At 34.8% G+C, this 19,330-nt stretch overlaps 1 protein-coding gene across 1 annotated transcript in view; it reads right to left on the bottom strand.

Moving 5' to 3' along the window:
• Positions 1 to 1,994: 1,994 nt before the first annotated feature.
• Positions 1,995 to 19,330, bottom strand: part of AK9 (adenylate kinase 9) — a gene marked incomplete at its 3' end in the record, with an annotated part of 64,850 nt that continues 47,514 nt past the window's right edge. Inside the window, exons 24-34 of the mRNA XM_084512166.1 lie at positions 17,581 to 17,699; positions 16,985 to 17,124; positions 13,882 to 14,081; positions 12,662 to 12,880; positions 9,638 to 9,707; positions 8,887 to 9,088; positions 7,511 to 7,657; positions 5,780 to 5,913; positions 4,264 to 4,460; positions 3,572 to 3,741; positions 1,995 to 2,097 (exon numbers count right to left, since the gene is read on the bottom strand). Of these exons, the coding sequence (XP_084368292.1) occupies positions 1,995 to 2,097; positions 3,572 to 3,741; positions 4,264 to 4,460; positions 5,780 to 5,913; positions 7,511 to 7,657; positions 8,887 to 9,088; positions 9,638 to 9,707; positions 12,662 to 12,880; positions 13,882 to 14,081; positions 16,985 to 17,124; positions 17,581 to 17,699 (1,701 nt within the window). The remainder of the gene's footprint in view (positions 2,098 to 3,571; positions 3,742 to 4,263; positions 4,461 to 5,779; positions 5,914 to 7,510; positions 7,658 to 8,886; positions 9,089 to 9,637; positions 9,708 to 12,661; positions 12,881 to 13,881; positions 14,082 to 16,984; positions 17,125 to 17,580; positions 17,700 to 19,330) is intronic.

Genomic DNA, 19,330 nt, shown 5'->3' on the forward strand with positions numbered 1-19,330 from the left:
ATCAGGCACTGTTGTAGCCTGATTGCAGACTGTTAAAGATTATTAGCTGCAACTGTTGTCTTGGAGTGGAGAAAGAAAAAAAAGTTCTACAAAATAGCCCATATGAGCGCAGGAGATGAAGTTTGAACAAGTTTCCTCGGTGCAGACATAGTCCTTACCACTGCTAGCTCCATGAGATATTACTTTATCATAATTTTGTGGGTAGAGTATGAACACCTAGTTTAAATTTTGAATTATCTTTGTTGTGGAAAAGTAAGATGGTCAGATCGTAGATTAAATAAAAAAAAAAAAATTAAAATTTTTGAATTAAAAATAATCAGCATACTGATACTCTATATTAATATTGAAATCTTGTCAGATAACTACAAACAAGCAGACTGATAAATAGCATTTCATTTCTCTTTGTTAAAAACATAAAAATCTACTTGAATCTGCACAGACATCTATTCTCTGGTACTGTATAATTTAGTGTATCACTAAGCCCTTGTAAAAGAAATGCTTTTCTTGAAAGTGACAGTTGTTTTATGTGCACTTAAGCTGGTTTTCAATACAATAATACTTTTTTTTTTTTTTTTAACATATTTAGGTGATGTCTTGTCAGAGATATGCATGATCAGAAAGTTGTCCTGAAGTTATTTGCAAGGTGAGGTTTTTTACTAAGTTTTACTTGCATACTTGAGACAGTTAAAAAAAAAGACAAACATTCAGGCACCAAAACCATTTCTCAGAGTGTGTTTCAGCAGTCTTTTATTACAGTGATTTCCATAATTTTTAAAGACAATTAAGGTTGTTTATGACTGCTTTAAAATATGGTGCCACCTAAATTATAAAATCTAACCTTCTGTCTCAAAATTCTGTGATACCTGTTAGAGATGTTATCAAGGCCATCAAGTTGTTGGTGATAAAATGTCATTAAAATCTTGTGATTTGTAAGCCTGTTTATCTACCTAAGCTGTTAACCTTATTTTCATCCCTGGTCCATACATATCTCCAAGAAACTTGGCAATGTGTACTTCAATCAATATATAATGGTATTTTTCCAGATTGGACATAAGAAAACAAAATAAATTGATTATCAGTGTATCAGATGATTTACTGCAGTTATTTAATTTACTGTTTTCATAGCATATTATTTTGTATGTTACCTTTTAAATGGCAGGCCACAAACAGCAGAGCAGTTCTTTTTACACTTAGGAATGGAAGCTTCGGCTTTAAGCATCCAACTTCATTCAGAGCTTTTATTAGAGAAGTTGCTACTCCCTAAAGAAATAAAACCATTTTAGAAGACCATTACATAGATCTAGAACAAAAATGTATACAAATCCTGATCCTGTTGTCATGCAAATCTAACAAACAAGGATGACATCTAAGCTAGTGAATTGTAAAAAAACAAACAAAAATATAAAATTGGGAGGGAGGTGACTGTAAAATCTTGTCTTTATTTCATAACCATATCTGAAAATGTAACCAACTATCCTTAAATGATTCCAGATAGGCTTGTATCTATCGTGGTTTTACAAATAAAAGCAAAATGTAATGTTACAAGGTATGATAAATAAAAGAGTCATGAAACCTATTGCATAATCTTGCAGTTTTTTATTCCTGTCTGGTATCTTGCTTGTATTTTTACCATTTAAGTTACTGATATCTATTATTTTAAATATTAAAAAAATCCTCAATGGTGAGTACACATATTTCAATCTAATGTAATCCTCTTAATATTCATAAGACTTAAATTGCATTTAAAACCAAAAACAACTAGGTGGTGTATACATTGCACAATCACATTTTAAAAAAAGCAGCAGCAACTGGCCTGTTCAAGGTATCCAGCCATGGGAAGTGCAGTGAGTAGTATTGGCTCCTTTTTGGGAGGGAGCTTACGTGGAAGCTTCAAATTCCAGTACTTCTCTGGTAACCTAACCAGATAAAAAAGTAAACACTTTAAAGTTGTATAAGATGTGACATGATTAAGGTTGAAAATGCAGTTAGTATATTCACCTCATAAATTTCAGAAGTTTTTCCTCAGTCTCAAAAACATATACTTTATCTTGGTACATTACAGCGTACTCAATGTTGCCAGGCACCAAAGCTTCATATCTGAAGAGATAGAAAGAAAGTATTATGCTTGTGCAGTGCATACTCATCAGATACTGGGAGCCTTCTGGCAATTTAGCAATTTGTAGGAATTTAAAAAAGCAGCAATCAGATTGTCCATGCTTCCATCACATTACTGGCAGCTACAAGGGTCAAACTCTGAGTGAGCCCCTGCCTCAAAACCTGCTTATAAAGGGACTTTTATAGAGCCACTCTAGAGCTCCTCTAGTTAAAATGCAACCGTGGTTGTTTAGAAGATTAACATGGGACAGCACAATTGACTCCTAAGATTGTACCTCAGTGAGGAATTCCTGCACACTGAGGAAATTGTTGGGGCTTTAAGGTGGAGATTTATGGATCTCTTAAAAGATTGTAATAGTTCAGTATTCCATCTACATAGGTTTTGTAGAATTTGTTTGAACTTTTGAAGGGTTGTGGTAGGGAAAACTCAAACTACATGCAAGCAGACTTATCACAAAAGACAGTAAGCCAACACAGATCCTTGTGGTTGGCTTAATACTCGTTCAGAAAGCTAAGCTTGCTGTCACCTTCAGTCAGCTTTGGCGAAATGGATCCCATGCATTTAATACATTTCCATTTAACTGTCAATTTAAGTAAATTGGCATTACCCAAGATACATAAGAAGTAATCCTGGGTTCAGAGAACTGATGACCTATGTATCTGTCCTTCTCGATCTTCAGTAAGTGACCACCTTGCCAACCTAAATCTCCACTACATAAGCCTGCCTCATAACCATTAAAAGATTTTGGAGAGAAACCCAACCCTCTTGCTTCATTCACTTACAGATGTAGAGGAACTGCTGATTTTTGGGATGCTTCAGATATACCTCATCTGGTTACTAGAAATACTCTAGACCATGCTGTAAAGGCAGGGAGTTGACAGGGAATTTTTCACCCTCAGAATAAAGACTAATGCAAAATCTTTTAACAGCTGAAGCAACAATGTTTTTAGTGCCCACTACTGCAAGAAAACTAGTGGAGGAGAGGAGCAGAAGTCTGGAAAAGGCTGGTCTCCAGTTTTCACACTATAGTGTAGTGCTGCTCCTTTCCAGACTGCACACTTGTGTTTCCTTCATGTTGAAGCTGTAAGCAGATGGAAGAGAGAGACAATGCTGCATTTCTGCATTTTATTTTGAGGTGGAGTTATGACATGAATGGAACACAAACTCAGATTCAAGGGAAGTCTTCCAGGGTCCCCAAATTTAGACATTTTGTACTCATTTTACTTTCTATGCAAGGTTGTCCAGATTCAGTCTGAAACCTGTAGTCATATGAGTTTCAGAAGGTTATTTTGCATAGATTTGCAAGGCCACAGGCACAATGTAGACGGTTGTGATCAGTTTTTCTTTCCAAACCCCAAATGTTATTAAAAAGTACTTTGAAAGCATTTCATCATTAATGTGTTAATATAGGATACTTTGTCTATAATTCAAGTTATAAAAACAGGAATGATGTACCTCTGTTTTCCATCCAGGTAAGTGACTGGACAGTATCCCTGCATTTCAGCACTTTTGGGGAATAAGGCCTTCACTTCTGCAGCTGTTAGTCTTTTTGGTAGCATGTCTGGGGGTGGAAGAGGGTGAGGTGCCAGTGGTGGCACATATATTTCAGGTCTGCTCAAGAATTTCTGTAAAGGGAGAATTTAAATGTTTGTATAATGAAAGAAGGACTGAAAGACTGTTAGTCAAACTCCAGAGGACTGGCTCATGAAAGTTAGATACTTGTTTCTTCTACAACACCTCTTAGTGTGCTGGCACTGCTGCTACAGTTGGGTAAGTCATTTCTTTTCCAACCCACTCTCAGTTGAAATCATCACTATCCACCCACCATCCATCACTATCCATTGCTATCACTGGGGCTTCTTACCCTCAGCCCCCTCCAAAACAGATGGAGAGTGGAGGAAATGGTTACTTTAAAATGAATTTTTCATCTATGACAATTTGTAAGAAGAGCACTGGTTTGAACTGGCTGTCAGCTGCATTTCGTCTGACTGGACATCTGATAGCAAACTATACAGACCAAAAGCGAGAATACTAGTAATAGTAGCCTAATTCAAATTACCTATTGCTTGTTTCTGCACAGAATCAAAGAATCCAGGCAACATTTCCTTCCCCTGTAGTCCCTTCCCCACAAGCATATTGACACTTACCTCCAGTTCTTCCTGTGAAGCCATTTTGTAATAGTGTCCTCGAAACTCTGCAGCAAACTGCAGTGATGCTGTGCTAGAGCAGTCAACCAGTTCACCTTTCTCTGCAAGGCTGATGGGACAGTACTGCCCAAACTCCCCCAGCCGACCCTGCAGCTCTTCAGGGGTGATACATAAATCAGCAATGCTGGCTGCTTTGCCTGTTAATAAAAATTAATGTTTTGCTAATGAAGGACAGAAATGTAAAGCATTTCTATGTAGAAATGTTACAGCTTAGAAGATGTTCCAGATTATTACATGAAAATGATATCAAATAATGAGAATCAAAATATCAATTTTTATAGATTGATATTAAAATGAAGTTGCAACTCATTTTATAAATGAATTTTAATGACACTTTCCTAGCACTTCCTTTTCTTTACTCAAAAGGACACTTTCCTTTTCTTTACTCAAGAAATCTAATAATCATTAGTTATGTGGGATACTCTGCATGTTTAGCTTACTAGTGTGTTTTCCCTGGGACAGTTTTATTTTTTTATTTTTAATCCCTTGTGTTGCTAAGGCATACTTCAGCTATTATATTTCTTAACATTGGTGAAAAAAAGTGCAAGGTGTGAGGAAAACTTCCCATTTATTCATCTGTATCTTGCAAATGTATCTGTATCTTGCTACAGTCTATCTGGATGAAATATATTCAAAATCTTGAATAAAATGCCATATAAAACTCAGGTTAATTAAGAACTCAGCTTTTCAAACTTGATGAGACTTCAGACTGAAATTTGTAAGGAGAGTGCAACCACAGAGCTGTAAAAGTTAAAACCAAAAGGAAGGTATGAGATAAGGAAGATGAGACACGTTTGTGCTTTAGAGAAATTCCTGTTAAACTGTACAGACATATTTGAAGGGCATATTTAATCCTGACCTATGCTGACACACACAAATTCAAGTGGGAGCTTTCCCATTTCATGCTTTTCACCCCTCAATTCAGAAATTAACTCAAATGGACATTTAACCTTATTTTTGAATTTATAATTAACATTTTCCCCTTCATTCCTAATTCTTCCACTGACATTTCTGTGAATCTTGCTACATATAAGTCATAGTTTCCCTTGTGTATTTTGGGGTACCCTTTGTGATTTTATGTTATCACTCAAAGTTGAGAGATCTGCCCTGGACTTCAAGATCTCTGACTTCTTTCAGCTGTATTCTGCTACCCTGTTCTTTGGGAAGATGGCTGCAGACTATTGGCAAAGACATAGTTGGTTTTGCCTTTTCTGTCTTCAAGAGATCTCTTCAAGCTCTCTCCAGATGAGATCAAAGAATCAGGAATTAGGTTTATTCAAAGCAAGTTGAAGTTGAATATAAATGCACTCATTACATTACAGCTTGTAAAAGAAATTAATATTATTCTGAACAACTTTTTTTCTTTTACCTTCTTTTATTCTTTCCAGGTATATCTGTATTTCTTTAACAATCACTTGAACTTCCTGCAGTACTTTGTTCCATATCCACCACTTGCTCTGAGTGGCATCAACCATGCACCAGTTCTGGTGCTCCTTCTTATAGTAGGTCCTGATTGCATCAATGTGCTGTTTATAGCAGGAATTTTTAATTGCTAGAATCTGTGAGCTGTCGTGTACAGGGTAGGAAGGTCTGAAGACAACAAAAAATAGCACTGACTTAATATGAGTCTGAAGATTAGATCATTTTATTGAATGTTTGATGTAAATTCTAGAGTTCATTTTAAATCCTTTTTAAAAATCCTGCTTTTCTGAATCAATAGAATATACTAGAGAAACACAGATTTGTTATTAGGAATGATACCAGTTCCATATGGAAAGTAGTATCATAGAATCATAGAATGCATTATATGCTTCTGACCAGGTAGTTATATTCAGAAACAAAGAACAAAAAAATTGTTGTTTATTTCCCAAATAGAATTCAATATTTTGTAAAGGTTTTGGATTGTGTCAGCACATACTAGCCAACACACACACAATCTATATACCATAAAATGCCACCCTAGACAAAATGTTATGAGAGTATTAGAATGGAGGTAAGTAGTTCATTGAAAAACAGGCTTAATTCTGAATTACACTGTTGTTTGAAACTGAGAAGTAGTCATAATCCTTGGATATATTTTGAAAACTATCTGTAAAATTTATATATACATAAATGAAAATAATCCATTTGACTTCTAAAACAATATGCAAGACCAGAAGAGAGATTTTCACTAGAACATAGAAGCTTTTACTGTTCTGGTTCTAAATGTAAATGAGTCCAAAAAAAAAAAAGAGAAACTTCTGTTTTAACAGTATTCGTTTCTCTATATCTGATGTTGTACATTTATTTGTATTTAAACCTGTAAATGTAATTAGTTTGGTATTTAGAGTCAAGAAGGTATTTAGAGTTTGAAGTAAATGTTTTCAAAGAGAAGCATTAATTTAATTTTTTGCTATGCAAATTGTCTTTAGGCTTTCAGTAAACAATTAAGTGTTGTACTGATTACTTGATAAAATGAAAGAGAGAAAATGAAAGAGACATGCAATAATGCTCTAAGATAGCTGGAACTTCTTAGAAATTCTTCCCCTGATGAGAACCAGGTTCTTATACAATTTAATTTCAAGGTGAATGTTCTGTTCTTTTTAACTCTCTGTTGGTTTATAAACTACTTAGTGGTCTTCCTCAAAAACATCCAATAGGTCTTTAAACAGAATATTTAACTCATAAAAACAAGAGAGAGAGATTAATTGTAAGATTTAGATGAGTAACTCATGAACTGTATGCTATTAAAGTACACATTATTTCTATCCTTTTTAAAAAGAACTACAATTAAGACTTAAAGAAATTATCAATTTCTCTTATAATGATAATATTGAATTGATGAATAATAAACTTCAGCAGCAGAGTGAACTAGTAAATTTTTTGATACACAATTTCATTAAAATCTATTAAATTAAGCAGTAGGTGCATGCCATTGCATATCAATATCCTCAGCCACGCGCTCTGGGGATCTGTCCAGAGAGTGCCACAGATTTCTTTGACAATTTATATCTTCATTTTTGTTCTATGGAAATCAAAGATTGTCAAGGGCCTTATGCCCATGTCTGTTCATATATGGAGTTTGGAGGCAGCTGGATTATGCAGCAGTGCAGCCTCTCATAATACATCACTGAGGCACATACATAGAAAGATACATAGAAAGAGATGACAATATTATGTGTATAAAAATATCAGGGATTATCACTACCTATTCGTGCTTTCTTTGTCCGACAGAGCTCTTCTGAACACTTCCTTTGCATCCATTTCTAATTCAAAGATTTTCACTGGAATTATCCTAGCTGATTCCAGGAGCCTTACTTGTTTTCTTGTTACAGGGTACCCATCAATAACAACTCTGCATACAAACAGAAACAAAGACAGTTTTTCTAGGAAACAAGTTCCTAATTAACCACTAAGACTACCTGTATTCCCAGTACATTCTCAACAGAGACAAAAGTCTACTCCTATGCCATCAATCCTGGCTTGACAGACACAGTCTTCTTTCTGAAGAACTTACAATCAAATTAAAATTTAAAAAATCAAGTAGCTAAAATTAGAAATAGTAACAAGTAAAGGAAATACACGAGGGGGAAAAGGTATAGAAATGTAAGTGGACGTACAGATGATGGAGTTTTAAACTCTGACACATTAGTCTTTCAGAAACATAATTTTAACTATGTGAAAACTCCATATGAATTGGGAGAATTAGTTTTCAAGATGAAAAATAAATTGATTTACAATATTTGAGTTTCTCTCTCTCTTTTTTTTTTTTTTTTTTTTTTTTTTTTTTTTTAATCCTATTGAAGAAGAAATGCTTCTTCATGTTAGAAATGCTTTTTATATGCTGGGCATATATAAACACTGGGGCATAACCTACTGAAACAGTATTCCAGTATTTAGCATGATAGAAAAGCTGAAAAAATTCTGATCTCAAGCTGAAATAATTTTCAGAGATTAATCCCAAATGGCCTTTTCCTGTAACAATTCTTCTTTTGAGAGAGATGAATTTCATGAAATCATGATCATGAAGTGAAAAGCTTTTTACGTCTGCCCATATTGGACAGTGTTTCAGTGGTGGGAAAAGAAATAGGAAATCTGGATCACGTAAGAAATTAGCTGGAAAGAATTACTGGTTTATGTTCCTCCTTAGTAAATTAACTCTTAACAAAACCAGAAAACAAAACAAAACAAAACAAAACAAAAGGAACACTGAACTACCAGTCTGCTTGACCAGAGAGAATCAGGTGTCCAAGTTTTTACTGCAGTTGGTAATAAGAGAGAGAAAATGGCAGTTTTCAATGTATAATAGAAAGCATTGGCTTGTTGGCTGAAGAAAAAGGTAACATAAAACATATGACTTTGATTTGATGGAATAAGCTGACTTGAAAATTGCAGAAAATTATGTTTTGGGCTGGTTTTCCTGAGTAATGTGAAGAATTGCATTTTGGACAGGTTATTTTCTTAATGCATCTGATGTGTTTTAGTGAAATGGTTTTACAGTGGTAATGTGGGAATCACTGCCTCTGGAGGAACTGTCATGTCTTGAAAAAATCCCTAAAGAAAAAGCCCAAAAAAGACTCTTACCCAGTGCTCATACATACACAATCCATCAGAGCCACATCCAGGGCCTGGATGGCCAGTTCGTCAGGTACAGTCAGTCCTTTGTGAAGGTGCCACTTTAACTGAAGTCCCAATGCACTCTCGGGCTGATTGTTTAGCACTAGCCGTATGGCATCTCCTATACTCAGCCGCATCAGCCCATATACACTTGCAAATTTCCTGGCAACTGTAAAACATTTTGATTTCAACAACCAACTTTTACATAAGCAACATCACAGCCTAGCAGTCTTTTGAAGTATGTCCTTAGTCTTACAAGCTATGTACTCGTTCCCTGGGTCATTTGCAATACATAATCTTGGTAAGCAGGCACCTAACCCCAATTAGCTCTCTAAAGGACCCAGACCTTTGTGTATGTGCAAGGTGTGTCCAGGGCACACTTTAGCTCAATTTAGCTCAAACCTCAGCAGCCATAGTCAATTTTATTCAAAAATATCTTCGAAAATACACTTCTGTTATTGCCCCTTTTACAGAACAGTCTAGCAGTTCCAGTTCACTAACTTTGTAAGAAGCTGCAATAAAATTAAGATGGATAATCCCTAAGTACCTGACTATAAAATGATACACTACAGAGTGTAACTAAAGGTTTCTATGCCCAATAAAAAGAGCAGGAAGACCAACAATATTAGAGATTTATGGCTTTTTTAATAGCAGTAATGACAGACACAACATCACTCATTAGATAATTTTTTGCTTTATAGGTAATAGTGTCTCCTACCTGTAGTCTTCCCAGATTTTGGAGGTCCCACAATTGCAATCTTAACTGGCACAGGTGGTTTAGGTTTTGGCTGACAAATATATTTGATGGGATTTTTCATAAATGTTTCTTTATTTTCTTTACTTGAAAAGAAATAAATATATTGTCGATGGATTACAGGAAAGAGTGTGTTTTCAGGGCTTTGTGCTGGCTTGATTACCTCTCCTTCGCTGAGCTGTAGAATACACAAAATGGGAAGCAACTGATTAGGTTTGGCATAGCCCCCTCCCCCTTTATCCTACAAAAGTGGTTTTACAGGCAGGTTGAGAAATACCACTTGGTGGAGATAAAATATCAAAGTATTCTGAAATACATACAGGCAGACATAATATTTTGTATGAGTCTGTGGTATTTTTCTATGTAATTCTACAAAAAGATGAAATAAACACTGAAGAGAGAAAGAATATTCACTGTTTCCAGTAGGTGGTACCATAACACTTTCTGTCCATCAGCAGAGTGTAATCAGAGGTATAATGTGTAACAATTTTTTTTTTGTCTTTTTTTTTTTTTTTTTTTTTTAAATTTTCAAAGAATTTACGCCATTTCTATTAAGGATAAAAAATATTCCTCTGTAAATTAAAAACAAAACACAAACAACACTTATCTGCCTGACAGTAGAGGATACACTTAGAATGTTGTACTCAGCAGAAGTCACTTCCAAAAGAAGAAAACAGAAATGAACATCAATATTAAATTGTGGTGAAATGTAAAACCACAGTGAAGCAAGCCAAAAAAGCTTTTGGTAAAATAAATACACTGCTGATGGAATCTTTTGAAATACATCAGGTTACCTACTAGAAAGCCTGTAGTGCTGATGGCTAATTGAGTAGTAAGACGAAGCGATGGTAGAAATGGTCATTGCAGGAACACTAAATGAATTTCTTGCAGCACTGTTCACTAAGGAAGAATTTAGTCACGTCCCTGTTAGAGCCTTTCTTGAGGAACTGCCTTAAAGTGTCAAAAATTGTTTTAGAACAAACTGGAAACGTTTGTAGGGAAAACTGCAAAGACCAGATGGTATTCATGTTACAGTTCTATGGGGAAAGTGAAATTGTTACTGACTGATGCATAACCTATTGCTTACGTTGGTTCCTTCAACAAAAAAGTAATGTGGGAAAATTGATAATTATTTTAAAAGGCCTCTAGGATGCCTCCTGGCAACCACAGTCCAGTACATCTGTCCCTATATTGAGCAAATTAGAAAAAAATAATCGGTAGGTACAAGAAATAATGCAGAGAAGCCAACTCAGCTTCTGTGGAGGAAAATCATACCTCACAAATCTATTAGTATTTGTTGAAGACAATCTGCTTGATACAGTAAGATAAGGGACTGTTTGCTGCATGGCATTACCTTGCCAGACCCTGGACTAATTCTTAGGTTCTTGTTCTCACAAGAAGTCATTTCCGAGCATTTGCCCTCAATTTATAAGATGCCAGAAGTCTGATCTACTGTATATTTGCTCACACTCCTCTCTCAGCTCATCATTTTTCTTCTCTGGGTATCTAATCAGTTACATAACTACTTCCCCCTATCAATTTAGTTTAAAAGTAATTGTCATATGCTCTATTTGCCCTTCTTCGAAAACCCTCCAGTCTGTAATCAATTTCATTATTTCTATAATATCCTAAAATACCCTTAAAATGATCTTATTTTCCTTTCATTATTGTGAGCATGTACATTTCCTACTGTCAGCACACTCCTCTGATTTCATCTAATGGCTTTCTAGGACTTTCTTCCAACTGTTTTTTTTTTTCTTAGTTGGTAAAAAAAAAAAACAACACACAAAACACACAAAACACTTCAGCATAAATGAAGGATTTGAAGAAATGGAATAGCAAAACTGTAGTGACTTTAATAGGACAAAGCTCAAGTCCTAGCATGTAGGGACTAATAAGAATTTCATATATTAAGCTGGGATTCAGTAACTGGAAATGACAGAATTCTGAGAAGACATATCTACTTCTATTAGTCAGTCATTTAGATTATTAGATGCCAATTTGATGCAGCCATGGAAAAGGCAGCTCTGATCCTAACACACTTTAACTATTTTGATTCTCTAAAGTCCTAATCAGATCTGATCTACGTACAGTTCTGGTTACCAAGATTAAAAAAGGAAAAACATGATCTGGAAGAGGTGAAAACAAAGACCAGCACGATTTCTGTGCAAAAAGAAAAAATTAATTAGCATAGTGAAATGAAGGCCAAATGTATGTTTCCTTCAGAAACTTTCTGCTTTCTATTTCTTGTTTGCTGTTGTAGTTTTATTATTTATCAGCCCTCCTTTTTATTTCTGATTTACTCACAATCCAACTTGCTTTTATTTCTAGCATTAAAAAAATACATGTATTACCCACTAACATTTTGCTTGTTACCTATAAAAATCTATAAGCCCACAGAGATAAATATGAGTACAGACTGACCTCAACTTTCCAGACTGCTGGTAAAATAGGAAATCAGATTTACTGTTCTTCAAAATTCATGCATATTGACAACAAAGAATTATTGCTGATAAGTGACATATATTTAACATGTGTTGGTTTACTTTTTTGATACTGCAAGTGTTGATGGCCACCTACACGACTTCTTGCAAATTCAACCCCCAAATTTTTCCAGCTTGTTTTCACTGCTTCTAGAAGGCTCTAATATCTTTGTTGTTCTACATTTCATGGCTCATTACCAATTAGGCATTTCTTTCTTTCTCAGTGCCACCTTTAAACTGCGTCAGTGGTGCTAGTGTAACAAATTTTAATAAATGCCTCTCAGTGTTAGTTTAGCTGCAACACCGAAAAAACTAACACCTTTCATTACAAATGCTTGCTGTATTTTGTGTATGTGTTGTAGTGATGTAGTTTTGATTCAGTAATGTAGTTTTCATTAAGTATTACTGGTATTACATGATACTGTCTCATAATATTTGTATGTGAAATATATTCTTTGAAAGTATTACTTTCTAAAAGTATTTTTGTATTATTCAAGAAAATTACCTTGATTGGATCCCACTGACCAAAAGAACTTGGAAACTTATATAAGAAAATCAACATCTTATGTGCAAGTGGCAAACTTATCGGGTAACATTTCTCAAAAATGCTTCCACGGTTTTCCACTAGAGAATTCAGCTTGCAATATATTTGGTAGCGTACGATGTGAGGCTTTCGTCCTCCGTTGATCTCAATTAGTGGTATTAGCAAATTTTCAAGTTCCTCCTGGTTAATTGAAAAATAATAAAATATTAAAATAATAAACATGTTCAGATTTTCATTAATAACCATCAGCAAGATTTTCTGTGAACTTTCAAGGATTTTTGAGCAAGTTCTCAGTCCCTGTAAAGCAGCAAAATTTTATTTGAGACTGGTCTTCCTCCCCACTGAAGTTCAAGTTACCCAGGCTACATTAAGTATCACAGTATTCAAAAAGAATTGGAAAATCTGACAGTTAACACTGAGGAATATAGTACGATAAAGCTTGAGAAATATATTGTATAAAAATATTCAAATATCATTCTTCCTTACTCCAAACAATTTAGAATGCTTTCTTTAGCTACTGTCTAAAAATATTGCTGCTCTCTGGTGACTTCTTATTCCCCAGCTTATTCAACAAAAATATAAAGATATTATTAATAGTTTTACAAGTGCTATAACGTTTTAAAGTCATTGTTTATTCTTCCATAAAAGATGAAGATTCTACAATGTCAAAGAGGACCGTCAATTAAAGAATCAGATAACAATAAGCAAAAGTCTTGAATAATGTATCAGAAATAGCAAGTTATATAGCATTAGTAATAAAGGCATAAACATTATTTGAAATTTTTGAAAAATGGGGAAAATGTAACAAGGGATTCTAACTGGTGTGCAATCCCAATTAACATAATTCACATGCTAACGTAATTAAAATGCTAATAAGAATTTTGCATTTAAAAGTATATATGAAACGTTATTCATATCTTCATGATTCTCCAGTTTGGTTGCCTGCATCGACTATTCTGTTTGTCTTATAAATTATATACTTTTTTAAGCATGTAGTGTCTTTGTACAGTTTTTATCTTGCTCACATATTTAGATCATGACATCAGCAGTACTATTGCGCAAGCACTGTAACTTTAAAATCTGACGACTAAAACAACACTGAAGACTTCTTGCATCGTACATTTATTATCATATAATTTATAGATCATGTAATTTAATAAAATAAGCAGTGGAATAGGTACCTGTACACCTTGTAAATTGTCTCTTTCAGAATCAAACCTCTGTGCAATCTCATTTTGCATGCGCTCAACAGCATCAATCTCCTGTTCTTCTTCAGCCTCTTCTTCTTCTTCTTCTAAAAACTCCTCTTCAAGTATAGCTTCAATGTCTTCATTTTCACTCTCATCTTCCTCCTCACTGGTTTCGTCATGTTCCCTGCTTGCTAAAACCTATAAATGTAAAATATTCTGTCTTCATGTCTTCTATGCATATGTTTTGAGCGAACATTTACTATCTTTTTTAATTTTTTTTTTAATTAGAAAAATCATTAATTCAACCAAACCTCATTTTGGAGGCGTCCTCTGTTGCAAGCAAAAATCTAGTAAATTCTAAAATCATATTTCAGAAGAAAATACAGAGGTATTGCATAGTGCATACAGTGAAGTATCGTATTTGAGAATGCTTAAAAATCTTAATCACTATGCTGCAGTTTTGATGAGAACAATATTTTTGAGAAGTATCTGTTCCAGATACCTGGGTATTGTAGTTTGGCAGGACTTTGTTAAGAACCCGCTTGTTAGCTGATAGCGTAGTTGATCAAGTTTTGTCAGCAGTCTAACTGTTCATCAATGCATTTATAAATATGCTTTGTAATTGAGCTTGGGCAGAAGTCCTGTTAGAATCCTATTCTGCATTAACTGTGGATTTGACAGGATACTTAAAACACATACCTAATTGCAATCACTCTTATGCTTAAAAAGTAGGTAACTTAAAGACATTCCTAAGTATTTTGCTGAATTGGGGCATGTATTGAGAATTGTTTTTAGTGTTGATGAATCAATAGTTTCTAAAACAATTTAAACATCTTGCCAAATTACTTCAGAAAGCAGAGATTTCAGACAGTCTATCACATTTGTACTATTATATATTGCCCTGAAAAATGTGAAATTTCTAAGATATGAATGCAAACACTTCTATTTAAAATAGTTTTTGTAACTTTTTTACCTTCTGTTTCCTTTCTTTTTGTTCTGCTAAAAGTTCTGCCCTTCTTTTAGCAATCTTCTCATCCTGTTAATGAAAAAAAAAGATGTAAGAAGACAATGATATTTTCTCATAAATCTCCTCTTAGAATTGGTATAATGAACTAGAATTAACGTTATTCTTTCCACCTTAAAACTCTGTTTGAGTTGCTTCTAATGCTAAAAAATCCTGTCTGTGTAGCCTCAACTATTGCAAACCAGATATGCTTCTAGATGAACATGTACTTAAATTTTTGTAAAACTAAATTGGCAACTTTTGAGAATGAGATTAGGGGAAGAAAAGACCGTGATTCTGTTCACACTGAAGATATTATTTGATATTGAATATTATCTTTTTTGTCAGTAAAAGAGTCAGACTCAAAAAAGCTACAGTTTCTAAATTTGTAGGTAGTTACTGCCATTTGGCAAAGGGGTGAATGAGTATTATATGTGTGCTATTTGCTAAGTGTGTTTAAAACTGCACATTTTTGACCAAGTTATAAGCATTTAAAATACATTCCTTTATATATACACTCAGTAGATACCTGTCATATACACAGTCATTAAATTCTGTCTCAGAAGTAATACACAGAAGCATTCTCCTTAAGACCACTGGGGTTAATGGGGATTCAACCTGTACCTGCTGTTTTTGCACACTCTGATACTTCCACCTGAACTGAGATCAGATAAACTGAGCACGTCACCACTGCAGGCAATACTGCAGTGTTAGAAATCCACATTAACTTTAAACAAAGTAGTCTAGATACCAGGGCATTGGATGCAGAGCAGCAAGAAACTGCACAGTCTAATTTTCTTTACTCGCATGGCTATTTAAACTCAGGTGTTGCCGAGCAGCACCGCAATGCAGATGTACTCATTCCTCAGTCCCCTGTTGCCAGCTTCTTTCAGTGCAGAAGGAAACTAATGCGGCATTCAACAGGTGTATCTGCTTTTCTGATTCTCCATGCAACTTTAGTAATGAAAGAAGAGAGAGTAGCGCGCCCACCCATACCCCAGTCTCACAAGTGTCCATCTTGCTCACTGACTGTATGCTATGGAAAAATAGTCAACATGCAAATAAAAACTGTAATGCTATACACATCTGCAAAAAGATCAAAATATTGTTACTCCAGAAATCCTGATTCTCACCTTTCTTTGTTTCTAAGTGGGGGTCTTTTATGCCTCGATCAATTTGCATAGTTGCTTTGTGTATGTGTTTTAAGTAACAGACTGTTACTGTTCTTTTTTTGTTAATAGATGTATTGATGCCTACACCGTAGAAGTTTGGACCCTAAAATCAGTAGCACACATATTTGTCACTAGAGTTCTCAGAGTAAGTGCTTACAAGGTGAGCTTAGTACAGTGATACAGGCTGTTCACTAGAATGCACCTTTTCCAGATAGATTTCCAGCTTGTGTCAGGGAAGATAAATTCAAAAAATACTTGAGTTCTGCAAGATTATATGCATTCTCAGAGCCAACCTCTGGAACAAGCAGCTAATGTAACTTACTGGTACCACATGGGTCTTGTCCCAGGCTCCATTGTACTAACATACTGTGTGTTAGCAGCTCTGTAGTAACTTGGACCTTTTTTGAAAGTACATGTGAAGTAATATAACTTCCTTTTATAGAAAGTTAGGAACCTTGAATATCTTGCACGGATTGTACATGTCTGCATAGAAGTTGAAACTTCTATTTCAAGTCACTTGTAACCTGTTCAGTAATAGTGCTGTCACACTGCCAGGTGTCCAGCAGCACAGTTACTTTGCTTGATCTATCAGATATCTGCACTCCTGCATGAGTTAATTGCAGCAGGCTGTGCTAATGTGGAAGGGGCAGAGGAGAAAAGGAGAAATGAATTCTTTTTGGTTCCTATGATGAATCTGGGAATGCTGTGAATGTGGGGAGCTGTGTCTCCTGGCTCCTATATCTGTTCTGTGTGTTCTTCACTATTTTGGGAGTTTTAGAATCTGTCTTCAGACCTGTGCCCCTGAAATTGCAAAAAGGTTGACAGAACTAAAAACCTACCCTTATTTTTGCTTTCAGTTCTTTCAGTTTCTTTTTATTTTCCATTTTTTTGTTATGTCTTTCTTTCCATTTTTCCAGACGTGGAGGAAAAAGACGGTCGATAATGTCATTTTCTTCTACATTAATATAAACTGCAACATCAGGACAGAGTCCTCGTTCTGACAAATACTGGGCTTCATCTAAAGTACGAGGGAAACCATCTAGTATAAAGCCTGTGGACCTAATTGAAAAAATAGATATTTATCGTTACATAATGTAGTTTAAAGTGCATCACAGAGAAACTGCAGTGAATTTAAAAAACAAACAAACAAACAAACACTCTCTTATAACGATAAAATTTAAAAATTACTTTCATGTATTAACTTCACAATGTAAAAGTGATAAATCACTACATATTTTAATTGTTGTACTATTGCATTTATTTCTCATGGGGTTTTAAAGTACAGAGATAAAAAGTTACTTTAAAATAACTTTAAAATAAATAAATAAATAAATGGTGTCCTCAGTATTATTTGTGTGACCCTAAAACTGTAATTCTTAGCCACTGCTCTCAAAGAGAACATGCCCCAAGCATTATTTTGGTAACATCTGTCACAGCACTTTTGTGTTTGTGGACACGGTGGATGATATACTTCCTAAGATTAATTAAAGAAACAGAGAATCTAATTACAGTTACCGGAATGGCTCTTTCTTCCACCAGTCAGGGACAATGTTATCAAGTACTTCTGGAGGCAATGCCTCTGAATCCATTAGATTTGCTTTGATTGCTTCTTCCTCATCAGTTAACTCCACTTCCTTTATATAAAGAAAATCCACAACAAATGAAAACAAACGAAACAGAAAGAAAAAAGATCTGAGACAGTTGCTGTTCTTTTTGTCTAAATAAGGCACTGGTTACAGTCTTCTTTTGACTTAATCCAACAGAAACAAAGTAAACTCCTTTGCTACATTTCATTGTACTACATTATACATAAAATTAATGCCTGGAATACCTGTGGGTTATTTTCTACATGCTTGAGGTTCGATATTTCCCTAGAGTTTGGGCAATTTCCTATCAACCTGAAAGGCACAAGCTTGGTGCTGGCTATACTAGGGGTTAGCTTTCCCATAACTGAGTATGGCATCTGCCCCTAACTGGCAGTAGTCAGTTCATCATTTAGAAGCACTAGATGTAAAAGTGGGCCTCAGAAACTTAGAAAATACATCATAGTTTCATTCATTGTATGAGGTAACTATTAAAATAACAAAAAAGACAACAAAAATTGTAGTGCAACATTGCATAATAATTCAGCTTTACAAAGCACAGGTCCCATGGGCTACATTTACATGACTCTCCAAGGGCAGTGCCTAAGGTGGCCATGAATACAATACATTTTGATGTCTTCTCACCTTTAATTTCCATTATTGTCCAAATGGCTGCCTCATAAACAGCCTGAAGGCTGCCTGCAGATAATGCAGAGAGGTGCTTGCTCTAAAAGCTAGTCCCAAAGTGCAGCTGTTATGTGTAGTACCTAAGCCTAGCTCTGATCTGGCCTTGTGGATTGAACATCCATTAGCAGATGAAATGCATTAGGCATGTTTCTGAAGTGTATTGTTGTGTTTAGGTTCAAGATGAATTCAGTTCATGTACTCTGAAACTGTTCTATGTGAACTGAAAAGGTGGGAACAAATGTGAGATTTGCTTCTAATGCATGCTCTGGGCAGAAACTGAAATGTTAACTAAGATGTAATGTTGTCATTGTTTGACAAGGAGGTTGGATATCACAATTACCATGCACTTGAGTTGAACACCCACGATGTTACTGTTCACATGAAATAGAATTCATGAAAATTAATGAAATCATCTTACTGATAAAATATACTTTGGGGGTGGTAAAAACATACAGTTTTCATTGAAAAGTGGTAAAATCAGCAAGATGACGAGAACAGATGGAGGTTCTGTTAGAAATCCAAGTGTCCTGATAGAATTAAGTTCTTCACTAATAGAAATATCTTAGATAAACCTCTCAGAAACATATACATTATTCAACAGGCAAAAGTGGAAGTATTTTAAGCTAGTGCATGACAAGCTCAAAATTACTGCTGTATGAAACCTAAACCAAGCACAATTGTTAAATATTTAATTATACATAGGCTCAACTCAGAGGAATAGAAACTGATTTTTTTATTATTTTTTAATTTTTTTTTCTTTCTTTCTAATTGCCTACAGGAAGCTTTCCACTTAGTTTTACATGTTCTCATGCTGGAAGACTACACTGCTTTACATCAAATTTATTTATTTATTTACTTTTTAAGAGCAATTTTTAACTTTTGATGTAATCAAAACAAAGATGTCAAAGAAATGTACGTAGGATTACTGAGTATGGGCATGTGACCAGATATCACAAAGATAACATTGTTCTATAAAGCAGTAGGGTTATTAATGA

Source organism: Aythya ferina (genome assembly GCF_964211825.1).
Source record: "Aythya ferina genome assembly, chromosome: 3".
Classification (NCBI taxonomy): Eukaryota; Metazoa; Chordata; class Aves; order Anseriformes; family Anatidae; genus Aythya; species Aythya ferina.